General features: G+C 37.6%; 2 protein-coding genes across 3 annotated transcripts in view; both read right to left on the reverse strand.

Moving 5' to 3' along the window:
* The window catches only part of LOC309694263 (high affinity immunoglobulin gamma Fc receptor I-like), a 56,475-nt gene that overhangs the window by 40,603 nt on the left and 2,328 nt on the right, over positions 1-13,544 (reverse strand). The window contains exons 2-6 of one of the 2 annotated variants that reach the window (XM_082514200.1): positions 13,334-13,369; positions 12,915-13,178; positions 12,590-12,835; positions 12,324-12,503; positions 11,109-11,207 (exon numbers count right to left, since the gene is read on the reverse strand). In XM_082514200.1, coding sequence (XP_082370326.1) covers positions 11,109-11,207; positions 12,324-12,503; positions 12,590-12,835; positions 12,915-13,178; positions 13,334-13,369 — 825 coding nt within the window. Of the gene's footprint in view, positions 1-7,044; positions 7,276-10,090; positions 10,189-11,108; positions 11,208-12,323; positions 12,504-12,589; positions 12,836-12,914; positions 13,370-13,544 lie in introns of those variants that run through there. The other variant, XM_082514201.1, reaches the window with a different exon arrangement.
* LOC309693863 (uncharacterized protein) lies at positions 3,437-6,158 on the reverse strand. The gene is made up of 3 exons (XM_082513457.1): positions 5,032-6,158; positions 4,498-4,780; positions 3,437-4,262 (listed from the first exon to the last, which is right to left on the reverse strand). The coding sequence occupies exons 1-3, from the start codon at positions 5,520-5,522 to the stop codon at positions 3,549-3,551; spliced, it is 1,488 nt and encodes a 495-aa protein (XP_082369583.1). The 5' UTR covers positions 5,523-6,158; the 3' UTR covers positions 3,437-3,548.

Below are 13,544 nucleotides of genomic sequence, written 5' to 3' on the forward strand. Positions count from 1 at the left end.
TCAATAACCCCATTAACACCTGAAGGATACACAACCAACAATTTTATATATATATTATATATATTATATATATATACATATATATATATACATATACACATATATATATATATATATATATATATATATATATATATATACATATATATACATACATATATATATATATATATATATATATATATATATATACACACACACATACATACACACACATACACATATATACACATATATATATACATACATACATACATATACATATATATACACATACATATATACCCATACCAACAAACCCGTGCATGCGCACACACATGAAAATATTAGACAAGAACACCCTATCAAATCTCTACCTTTTCCCTGTACCCTGTAAAAACCATATCCTTAAACCACTTTTTAAACTGCGCCATGCTTGGACATTGCTTCATATCTTTACTTAGTCTGTTCCACAGCTTCACTCCACACACAGAGATGCAAAAACTTTTTAATGTTGTACGGATACGAGGATGTTTTAAATTTAATTCCCCCCTCAAATTGTATCCCCGTTCCCTTTTAGAAAACATTTTTAGAATATTGTCAGGAAGCAGGTTATTTATTGCTTTATATATAATTTGTGCTGTGAGAAAATGAACCAGATCTGTGAATTTTTGAATTTTTGATTTTAAGAATAGTGGATTTGTATGATCTCTGTAACCAGTTTTATGGATTATCCTTATGGCCCTTTTTTGTAATATAAAGATTGATGATAGCGAACATTTGTAAGTATTGCCCCAAACCTCTGCACAGTAATTCAAATACGGTGCAATCAGGGAACAATAGAGAATGTGGAGTGATTTGTGGTCCAGAATGTGTTTTACTTTACTCAAGATTGAGACACTTCTTGAAATTTTGTTATGTATATGATTTATATGAGACTTCCAGTTTAATTTATCATCTATAATCACACCAAGAAACTTATGTTCAAGTACTCTTTCAATTTCCACACCATCTACATGAATCTGCACTTGTGCATTTCTAAGGGAATTCCCAAATAAGATAATTTTAGTTTTACTTAGATTTAGCGATAGTTTGTTCCTGTTAAACCATTTTTAAATTTTGCACATTTCTGAAGTAATTGTATCCAGCAGCTCCTTTAGATTCCCCCCAGAACAAAAAATATTTGTGTCATCTGCAAATAATACTAATTTTAATATATCAGATGCCTTACAAATATCATTTATATAAATAATAAATAATTTTGGACCCAGTACAGAGCCTTGTGGAACACCACAAGCAATGTCCAAGCATGATGAGGAATGGACACCCAGCTTCACAAATTGTTTCCGGTCACTTAAATAATTTTTCACCCATTGCAGTATAACCCCCCTAATCCCATACCGTTCCAGTTTATTAATTAATATGTCATGATTGATTGTGTCGAATGCTTTCTTGAGATCCAGAAATACTCCAGCTGCATACTGTTTCTGATCTATAGCATTCGTAATCTCCTCAATTGATTCGATTAATGCCAGAGATGTTGATCTTTTTGATCTGAATCCATATTGACTGTCAGAGAGTAATTTATATTTATCTAAGAATTTGTCTAATCGTTTATTAAACAGGTTTTCTAGGATTTTGGAGAATTGTGGTAGTAAAGAAACAGGCCTGTAATTTGTGAAGTGGCGTCTATCCCCGGTTTTATACAGCGGCACAACTTTAGCTATTTTCATTTTGTTTGGCACTTTTCCCGTCTGAAATGATAAGTTGCAAATATATGTTAGAGGTCCTACAATTCCTTCAATGACCTTCTTGACGATTTTCATGTCAATATCATTACAATCAGTGGATGTTTTATATTTACACATGTGTACAATGTCAATTATTTCTTTTTCCTCCACTGATGTGAGGAACATTGAGTTAGGGTTCCTATCAATCAGGTTTTCACTACATTCTACTGATGGCAGTGACTCAGGAATTTGTTCTGCCAGTTTTGGTCCAATATTTACAAAATAATGATTAAAGCTGTTGACCTTATCAGCAGTGTTTTCCATAATATTGCCATTATCGATAAAGTATTGTGGATAACTTTGTTGTCCAGAATTATTTTTATTGATACCGTTTAAAACATCCCATATTCCTTTCATATTATGTTTATTGTTGTTCAATATTTTACTATAATACTCCTTTCTACATACACGTATAATATTGGTCAACTTATTTTTGTATTTTTTATATTTATTTTCAGCTTCTTTTGTTCTTTGTTTTAGGTATTCCCTATAGAGTGTATTTTTCTTTTTACATGCATTTTGTAAACCCTTAGTGAGCCATGGTCTATCTGAATATTTGTGCTTTCTGTTGTATTTTATTGTTGGACAGTTTTTATCGTACAACTCCATGAATATTCTTAAAAATATGCCATATGCAATATCAATATCAGCTTCTTTGTACACCTTGTCCCAGTCCTGATTTAATAGATCGTTCTTAAATGCAGTCATAGTTTCTTCTGTCCTTACACGTCTGTATCTCAGTTGTTCTTCATGCTGATTTTTCTTATAATTAGTGTCATAAACTGCAAAAACTGGTAGGTGATCACTGATGTCATTAATTAATATTACGCTCACAATGTTGTTTTCCATATTGTTAGTGAAAATATTGTCAAGTAAGGTGGCACAATGTGGTGTAATTCTGCTAGGCCTGGTTATTTTAGGATGAGGATGTGCTAGTTTATGTGTAGGTCTATATGTAGATGACAGTGAGTGAGAGATGATGAACTGAAGGAGTTGGGAGAATGACAAAGACTCTGCATTACTCCATGACTGCTGTGTGTATCATACTGTGTTACAGTTTTTCTCGATTGGTTTGGCTCATTTCTTGAAACCGAGATGACATTCTCAAAACCATAAGGTCATTTGGCCAAACAGTCTTACAGTTCTGCCCAACATTATAGCTCACTAGCAAAATCAAATATCTTTCCCCAAACTCTTCATCCATGCTTCAAAAGCAGATTCCTTTCCCATATAAAAGGTCAGTACAGTCAAAATAGCACAGATCCTTCTCAATTGCCTTGGCACATGTGCATTCATTTAGTGCTTTTGTCAAAATAACCTGGATGGTTTACCACAACACCATGGATCCCCTGCAAAAGCTCATATCTCTCCCAAAAGAGTTTATCCATGTGTCAAAACTAAATATCCTTCTCATATAAATAGTCAATGCCCCCAAAATGCATTATACCTTTGGCATTGTTTAAGCACTGCAAGTCAAAATGCCTAGACGTTTTGTCACTGAGGCACAGGTCTAGCAACAGAATACCACTATGAATAAAACTAAAAGATTTTACAGTAAAATCATCCTCCAATAAACCACTCATACTCAAGGAAACTGTAAACATTTTTATTCGTACAAAGAAATGTTAACATTAGAGAACATACTGTGAAAAGAAAACATATACAGGATTCTGTAAATGTGAACAGTTATAAACACAAACAAAAAACAAAAAAAAACAAAAAAAACTCTAGCCTACCATACTGTAAATAAAGTTCCAGAACTATAGTACAGTAATATTTTCAGTGGTCGCCATTGTCACCCTCTCTTTCCTGGCCACCATCCTCATCCTCCTGGCCATCGACGCGCTGCTCTCTGTCAGGCCATAAATTCTCATCCACATCGCAACGGATATTTTCTCTTGCGAGGCAGCGAGGGAAGAAACGGCGTGAATGTCTCAACCATCCCCTACATTGATCCCCTGTGATGTCCTCACATGCAGCATCCATTGCATGCAGCAGGGCCCTCTGGTCTTGAGCCTGATGCTCATACACCCTCCACCTCCAAGCTGAAAAGAACTCCTCAATTGGATTTAGGAAAGGAGAGTAAGGTGGAAGAAACTCCATTAGCATCCGGGGATGGGTGGTGAACCAGGTTCTGATGCGTGGGCCGCGGTGGAAGTTCACATTATCCCACACAATGACATAATGTGGTAGCTGAGGTCCTTCTTCACCTCTCTCATTTTCTGGGATCAGATCAGTATAAAGGTGGTCCAAAAAATTGAGGAGCTTTTGTGTATTGTAGGGCCCTAAACTGGGAATGTGTGTGGCCACACCTCTTTCTGATATAGCGGCACACATTGTTATATTTGCTCCTCGCTGGCCTGGGACATCCACAGTGGCTCGGTGGCCAATGATGTTACGGCCACGCCTTCGACCTTTGGCCAGGTTGAAGCCAGCTTCATCAACGAACACTAGGATGTGAGGGGTTTTGTTGCCTTCTAATGCCATTATTCTCTACAATAGAATAGAAATAAATCTAATCAGTCAAGTAGAGACAGATACTGCAGGGACGATCTAAAGTACTGTAAAAACAGGGAGTGGAAAACTGAAGACAATTTCTAGGCAAAATGCTCTAGTCACACAAAGCTGGATTCTGAAGGTAAAAAGGATAACGCAAAACAACAAAACAGTGGTAACCATGTCTTACTGTAATAGTGTTACAATGATAGACAACCAGTAGTTGACTTACATGCACATACTGGTACCGCAGCCCTTTCACTCTGTCAGAGTTTCTCTCAAATGGTACCCTGTAAATCTGTTTCATGGTCTTCTGATGTTTCTTCAATACCCGTTCTATTGTGGAGATGCTGATAGAGTTTATATTTTGGAACATTACATTGTCTAGCAGGATTGCATTACGAATCTGTCTCAGTGTGATGGCATTATTTGCAATGACCATGTTGCATATTTCTCGTTCTTGTTGTTCATTTAGAAGTTTTCTTCTGCCACCCACTTGAGGCTGTCGTCCAATCCTAGACATACAAGTCAAAGGTCAACACTGTAAATTTGTTACAAAATGAGTTACCAATGTAATTGTACTGCTGTTTTATGGTACTAAAAGTGTGATGCACTGCACAGTGACTGGAATACTATTCACAGTATTTTCTCCATTTTTTTTTCTTTGTCATTTTTATAGTATCATATAACATCACATGAAGATATTACAGTACTCTAGGCCTACACACACACCAACACTGAATAGTTCAATAGCATAGTTCTGTACCTGTTTTCCCTGCGAAAGGTTTGGATGATGGAGGAGACTGTAGACCGAGGCACATTAGGCTGCACTCGGCGACCTGCCTCTGCCATTGTGAGGCGATGGTTTATAACGTGGTCAATAAGGGTGGCCCGGATTTCATCTGGGACATCATGGTGCCTCCGTGCTCCTCGGCCTCTTCCCCCTATTCCTCCACGCATTCTCACTCCTCCTCTTCCTCTTCTTCTTCCTCCTCTTCCTCGAGCAGGAAGTTGCTGTTGTACTTGGCGAGGTGCTTCCATGTTCACACTGCAAATGAAACTGGCCCCGGGCCAAGCTCTGTCTATATACTTTTGGCAGCAGTCATAATCATAGACAACACCTGTCAGGTATCTAAACAACCTGTTTGATTGGTCATCTGAGATGTGGGAAACTGCTCCTTCGTTAGTTCTAATTTCACCTGATTGATTGTCAAGTACTGTCATAACTTTATCAAATGTTCCAAGATATTCTTTCATGGTATTATATCTTTGACTAATTTTGACAGTTGAACAGACAATTGTGCATATGATGACTTACACAATGAAACCATGCTGATATGTTTTGGAGTGAGTAACCATTTCACTGACAAATCAACTAATCAGTTTAGATCGGCAAGATCTATTTATTTGGAAAATGTGCTAAATGTGGACTCATTGTGCTAACTGTAGCTACTTGTACATAATCATTTGAAAAGAAGCACAGAGTCACTTGAGACATGTACTAAAGCATTTGCAATTTGATAAAACCAATGGAAAATGACATTCTGTTGTGAACAATTGCAAGGTGGTTTGGAGATTTGTCCATGTTATTTTGAGAATGTCATCTCGGTTTCAGGAAATGAGCCAAACCAATCGAGAAAAACTGTAACTGCAGCATAGAAATGCATGTGTGACTGTGTGCTCCCTAAGATGAGTGGGCTGAGCTTGATGAAACTTTGCATTAACATTACATAGGGCACTGTGAGTGGCAGCATGTATATAACTTATACAAATACTGTAAACATCTGTGCTTTTCACAGTGCAGTTGAGCAAAGAATGAAATGTCAGATTAAAATGATCAGTCACACTATAACGTCCACAACATTATACTATAATGATTGTAGTATAGATGTGTCTTTCTGTGTTCCCTGTGCGCTATACATTTTGTAAACATAGATAGACGAAATCAAAAATACGTGCAGCAGTTAAAGTGACCCAGAATGATCCTAAAATCAGTCGTTGGAGCTCTTCAGTGTCACTAGATGGCAGCACCAGACCGTGCTTTAAACTGTGGTTAGTGCTTTTTGCTGTCTGTGGATGCTGCTGGAATGCACCTATAGTTGGCTGTGAACTGACTAATTATGCATATAATTAAAGTGGCTGGAAAGATCCTGGTGATTCTGGTAACTCTACTTGAGTATATCTCTTAGTACATCAGTCTTTCTCTGAGCATTTGTTTTTGCAGCATAATCTGACCCCGATTTTGACTGAATGGAAACTGAGATCATATCAGACTGAATGAGTATAGACAGCACATATGTCCTCACTGTCCTGTGCAAGGACAACCACAGATATCAACAACACTGTAACTAAGATGCACAAGCAAACTGTTATCTACTGATGGAGAATTTTTTAGTTTAAACAGCATCTAAATTCTCACATAATTCATTTCCTTAAATCAAAACTCATTAACCACATCCACACTTTGTTCTTAAGCTTTTGTTGATCTACACTGAAGACATGTGCATGTGTTAGCCACAACAGTTCACATTTTCCATCAGACATCTTCATGAAACCCACAGAACCACACGAGAAGAACAAGTCCAACTAAAGTCCTGCAGAGAATACAGATCACTGCAGTGGAGACAACAGCAGGGTTCTACAAGTAACTAAGTATGTTAAATATATTACTTTACATGTATATATTAGATATATACTAGATAGGATTGTTATTTATTGTTCACATAACATGTATTATATAGATACATGTTGCTGTTATGGCCATACTGAGATGCTGAAAGACAGGGTGATGAAAATATACATGTATTTTTTTTTCTTTAAAGTCGTTAAAGAAGTTTAGCTTTTATTTTACCACAAACATTAATTTCTCTTTGAGTAGGAGTTGACTTGAATTTATTGAAAAGATTAAAGACAATATATACAGATCTGATTTGTAATGAATGTCCTCAGGTCACGTGGAACAGCAGTTGGATTCCAGCGGTTGGACTTCAGCAAGGACTAGGCGACGACTCTGAAAAGTTCAAACAACATGGGACCAGCCACAGTTAAAATAATGCATGGGTTTTGCTTTAAATACTCTTGATAAAATCGAAGAAGTACTCTATTACTTTAAGAATGTGCCTTCAGTTAAAATAATCAGTGTGGCTGCTTGCCCAGGTTTTACAATATAGTTTATTGTTCTGGCATCAGCAATACATAATAATAATAATAATAATAATAATAATAATCATTTATGAGGGTATTTGATTTGTTTTTAGTTTCTTTCCATTTTTCCGCTTTGTCATATACATATATATATATATATATATATATATATATATATATATATATATATATATATATACAAAAAATATACATAATATATTGATCTACTGTCTCATCTTGTTCTGCTCTGAGTTTTATTTTTATTTTCTGTCCCACTGTTCTGTTTCCTGTTTTATTTTGTTAGGGCTCTTGACTCATGTACATCATGTTTAATTTAACGTCCTCTGTCACATTAATTTGTTCCTTCTGTGTTTTCCACCAGTTCAATCACCTGCTGTGTATTTATTGTCTGTCTCCCACTGCTTTCATGTCAAGTTGTCCGTTCTACTTTCACAGTTGTCTGCTCCTTGTTTCCCCTAGAAGTCTTTTTCTGTGGTTTGCTTTGAACTTGTTGAATAGCCAACAATAAAAGCTTTTTTGTTTCACCTCGTAGTCCTGAGTTCTCCACAAATTGCTTAGTACAGTAGTGATGGGTCGTTCGCGAACGAAATGGCTCTTAGAGCCGGCTCTTTGACGTGAACGACGCGAGCCGGCTCCTTATCGCGAGCCGTCATGTGGGTTTTTTTTTCTTTCTCTCACCCTCTCTCTCTCTCTCTCGCACTTTTTTTCCGCTTCACTTCGCACCTGAGCCTTGTGCTTTACGCTGGGCAGAGGGGGGAGGGGCGGTAGTTACACTCAGTAGCACAGGAACAGAGCCAGAGGGAGAGAGAGAGAAAGAGAAAGAGAGCCAGGGACAACAACATCACATTAGAAAGGTATAGTAATCATCCACAACTATTTTCGGTTGCAGATGATAAAGGATTCAGAAAGTTTATTCATGCAGGTCCATATGACAGAGAATATGCATCTTCTTTTTGTTTTCATATTATAATTTATATTTAATTGTGTTGTGGTTTGCAGTGTTTTGTGTTGTTTTCACTTTAAATTTGTAAAAGGAAAAAGCTGAAAATTTAAATAGTTAAAAGTTGAAATGTGAATAGTTGATTTTTGTATTATATGATTTATTTATTACATTTTATGTGGAGTGAAAAAATAAAAGTATATTTACAGTGGCCCCTACAGACAAAGCACATACAAACTTCAAATCACGTACGAACTCTGAAGCACGTACAAACTCCAAAACACGTAAAAACACGTACAAACTCCAAAACACGTAAAAACTCCAAAACACGTACAAAAGACAACAGAAGTGCTCCAGGATGCTGGGCGCAGTGTTGAGCTTTTGTTACCTAGTGGCTACACAAGCCAGCAAGTACCAACGACCGGATTTGGTGTGTGGTAGTAACAGGTAAATGGACTTTTTTTTTAAATTATTTGAATATATATAAGTGCCTGTGTATAAATACACAAACAATACACACATGCTTTCAATTGTGTAATTTAAGTGATCTAGTAGCTCTGCTTTGGAAGTTCAGTTCATGCTAGAAATGTGTTTTGGAGTTTGTACGTGTTTTGTCTCTAGGGGCCACCGCATATATTTATATATAAACATATACAAATAAAACCACTTTTTTTTACGTTAGTAATTCCTTTTGTGCATAATTTTATATTATTGTTAATAATAAATTAATTAAAGCAACAAAACAACCTGAAGAGCCGGTTCGGAGCCGAAAGAGCCGGCTCTTTTTAGTGAGCCGAACCGAAAGAGCCGGCTCTCTAAAAAGAGCCGGAAATCCCATCACTATAGTACAGTGTGACACAAGAAGAAGGGAAATCTCAAAATCTCAAACGCAGTTAATCATTAATACATTGCTGTGTTGTTTGGATCACTCACTATGACATCTTCATAGTGGGAATGATTTTCTTTTCCTGAAGTGTTCATATATTTGAAGTCAATGGGCTGTCTTGTACACCAACGTGACCAGGAGACTGGAAACATTTACATCATTATAATTTCGCCTAACAATTTTTTTAAAAAAGGACATACTTTGGATTTGGTCCTCTCATTTTCTCTGGATATTTGTAATATGAACATCGACAACGCTGGTATTTCTGACCATTTTTTGGTCATGTCTGATGTTGAGCTATGTGCAATTGTATTAAATTCTGAATGCTGTGGCTTGCCTTCTTACTCAAGCTAGAAAAGTTGATCCTAACACTCCAAACCCAAACAGCAGCACTTTGTGACAAAGTGCTGCTGTTTGGGTATAGTACATGGTATAGTACTGTCTTTAATAAGCTAAAGTAGACTAAGGCATGCATTTCTATGGAGACAAAAAAGTGCAAACACATCTAAATATCCTCAGAGATCACTAAACTTACAATGATTTTAAAGCAAACTGAGTTTTAAAAAACTGCAAAACTGCACTAACACAGTATTTTTTTTAGTTTTCAAAACAAAGTGCACACTTCAAATTCTTTGAAATGATGGTTAGCATAAAGGTAATGAATTAGAAGTTTTTGTGACGTTCCAATGAAAAGACGAATTGTAAAATAGATAGATAGATGATAGATAAACAGATAATCAAATAGCATCTCAATATTTAGAATAAATATCGGCCTTATGAAGGAAAAAAACACTTGTTCTGAACCATGATGGAGACAAAGAAGAGCAGCTGTACCTCTGGTCTTTGATCTGTTTCCTTGTCTCTGATGGTGATTTGTCCATAACTGACGTCTCCAGTTTGCTCTGATGAGTAGACTCCAGCTGGATCACACTCTGCACAATAAAACACACAAAGAAGACATCAGTGCAGTTCTACATTCATACTGGCACTTACCATTACATTTAATATGACAAAAAAACTATTTCGATTATTTACACTTCTTTTTTTATGTTGTATGAACAGGAATAAGACAGACACACATCTGTTTAGTGCTGCTGCAGCAAACATCAAACAAAAATGTTAAACTGAAACTGTTGGCATTTATAGGTTTATTGTGTATTCATATAGTATTTGACCCTTTTCTTTACTGTCATGAAAGAAGAAAACAGAACTGGAACTGAAGGTTAATATTAAACCAAACAACTGATCAAAGCACTGTTTTCATGAAAACATGCTAAAATCATGGGATGCATGTACATCACACTAACTGCAATATTTTTAACTGAGCTGCACTTCTTTGCACTTCTTTGATATTTACATGTCTTATAACATTTGGTGCAAATAGTGATTCTCTATGCAAAAAAAATGAATATTGCAATGACTACACCCACACATGATTAAAGATATTAGTCAAGACTTCTGCCATAACTTCACATCATGCATCTTCCATGATGCACAGAAAAGATGAAAAAGTCTGAAGGCGATGGCCTTACAAGCCTGAACGGACAATTAACTTGGTGTCTCTGCTTCAAGCATTGCGGGAGCTTTCACTTCTACAGATGAGAGTGGAAATGTAATTAAAGCCGAGGCATGCACGCACACAGCTTTATGAATCTGATGAAAGAAACGTGTCTGCGTCCCGTGAAAAAACTGTGATGATCTCACACTGACTTCAGCCCTGTTTAAATAAAGATGCTTTGCTCAACAGTAATTAGTACACAGTGTCACATTCATGCAGACAGTAATCTCAACACCTGCTGGACTCTCTTTCTCATTTTTTATCCATGATGAAGACAAAGAAGCGCAGCTGTACCTCTTTTCTTTAATTTTCTTTTCTTCTCTATGATGATAATTGGTCCATAACTGACGTCTTCAGTTCTCACTGCTGAGTAGACTGCAGCTGGTTCAGTCTCTGCACAATAAAACACACACAGAGGACATCACTGCAGATAGTCATTTAAGTACTGCTGTTAATATTTTGATTATGATGCAAAATTATTTGATCCCCTTCTTTTGTCTCCAGTATTCAAACTGGACATAATGAAAAACTAAATTTCTTAAATCAGCGACTAGCAGTGAAACAGCTGCTTTAGGGAGGACGCAACTGTGCAGATGATGCAGGCACCATATCCCAGGTACAAATAAGACAGGATACAAGAACAGAAAAGTTTTTTTCATACAGAAATGTCTTGTTTTGAAACTGAAAACAGAGCTGAACCCCCGCCCCCCAAAGGATTAAAAGTAGGCCATGTGGGTAGTGGAAGCATGCTGCTTCTGCAATCTATGGCCCACAATCATCAAAACAGGTCTGTGGTCCCTACAATAACCAGAACACTTTGTGATGTTACGCTAGTGCTGTGTTGATCTTTGTCTTGTAATAGCAGGCCCTGTCTCCTTATCTCTGCCTTCCTGTCTGTGACCTGAAATCAGTTTGTCATCTTGAAGTATGTCTCAACTCTTTGAAAGCATCTCAAGGACAAATAATGCTGCAGAATGAGCCACTACGGATGTCACTGATGGCAAATACAAAGCCAGGCAAAAGATGTTTCATTTGGGAAGTATAGGTTAGAGCCTTCCACTGAACTGGAGGTTTTATCAATCACTCTTGGCATACGGCTTGATGCCATTCATATAGAAGAGGTAGTTCAGATTTGCTCCTTTCCTTAGTCGGGATCTGTAGCCAGTCTTGTTGATAATCACACAAAGTTATAACAGCAGTGTGGACAGGGCACCTTGGGAAATCCCGCATTAGATGGTGACTGATATTGGCTTGATTTCGGCTCCATTGTTGTTTGTCACTGAAAGTAAAGGGCAGTATATGACACCAGTTATTGCTCTTGCTTGCTTATGTTCAAGGTAGGCTAGGCTTGATTAGCCTGGGGACCCTTACTGGATCTAGACATCATGGAGGGATGATCTGAAGTTCCAAAGCTGAATACGCTATCCAGCTGCTATATATGCTTACTATGTGAATGAAGTAAGACTAAAAATTGAAGCTGAAAAGAGAGAAACCATGAAATCTCCTCACCTTTAAGTTTCCTTTTAACAAGTCGTCTCACCAGCAGAACCAGTACCACCAGTAAAGTCACAACACAGACTGACCCAACAAATGACAACACAAAGAGAACTGGAGGAGCAAGTGATGGAGGAAGAGAAGTAGAACGAGGTGGAGGTGTGGATGTAGGTGGAGGTGTGGTGGTGTCTTCCCCTAAAATAAAGCAAACACAGTCATTAAGTTGTCGTCACATTGTGAATGTTGAAACCTGCAGAAACACAGACAGGTGAGTGTGTCACCTGTGACAGTGATCCAGCTGGATGGAGACTCTCCATGACCGCTGATGTCACACTTGTAGAGGCCTTCATCAGACCTGGAAACATGCTGGATGGTCATGTGACCTGTAGGCTGCTTCCTGATGAGGGAGCCATCTTTATAGAAAGCAGCTGGGAGGTTGGAGGGAGTGGTCTTTGTTTTACAGAGCAGAGTGACGTCATCTCCCTCCATCACAGGGAGGACAGGACTCTGCAGGATCACTGATCCACCTCAACACAGAGACAAACTACAGCATTTCATCCATTTACACACAGCTTCATCAACACTAACTCCACACACTCAGCTTACCAGTGACTGTCAGGTTAACCATGTTACTGATGGGACCCTCTCTGGACTCACACCAGTAAACTCCACTGTCAACTGTGTCAGTGTAGCTGATGTTACAAGAAGAACCAGCTGGTTTTCCCCAACCAGGTCCACACTCACTACTGATGTCTTGACTTGTGTTTCTCCTCAGAGTCCATCCAGCAGAGCTTTGAACATCCTCACAGCTCAGAGACACAAACTCGTTCTCAAACAACTGAGAGCTGCTGGGACTCACAGTCAAATGAGCTGTGAGAGAATTTATTACACTCACTGTTATTGCATCATGTGTAGAATGTTCACATTCTTGTATTTCGTGTGAATATTTCATTAGTAATATAGCAAAAAAATATAGAAACACACACGCACTGAAAATGTTACTTTTTTCCAAGAGGTTTACTTACCTTGTGTTGATCTGCTGATGAGCAAAGATGTCTGCACTGCAGAGAAATGAGTCTGTTAGTTTTAACTCTGGTAAAGATCAGATACCAAATTTTATAAAGGAAGTAGCTACTGTGACAGCTTGTGCAGAACAAACTAGACCATATTTGGCAAATTTGCACAAGCAGGTAGAACCAATGAGTTTTTCTGGGATTTGCTAGATAGCTCAGTTAA

The sequence above is a fragment of the Aulonocara stuartgranti genome (assembly GCF_965226115.1).
Source record: "Aulonocara stuartgranti genome assembly, chromosome: 3".
Taxonomy (NCBI): Eukaryota; Metazoa; Chordata; class Actinopteri; order Cichliformes; family Cichlidae; genus Aulonocara; species Aulonocara stuartgranti.

Coding starts and splice junctions, on each gene's coding strand:
- LOC309693863 (XM_082513457.1), bottom strand. CDS start 5,522: ATGAAAGAATATCTTGGAACATTTGATAAAGTTATGACAGTACTTGAC. Junction 4,781..5,031: donor ACCTTTCGCAGGGAAAACAG/GTACAGAACTAT, acceptor TTGTATGTCTAG/GATTGGACGACAGCCTCAAG. Junction 4,263..4,497: donor TGCGGTACCAGTATGTGCAT/GTAAGTCAACTA, acceptor ATTCTATTGTAG/AGAATAATGGCATTAGAAGG.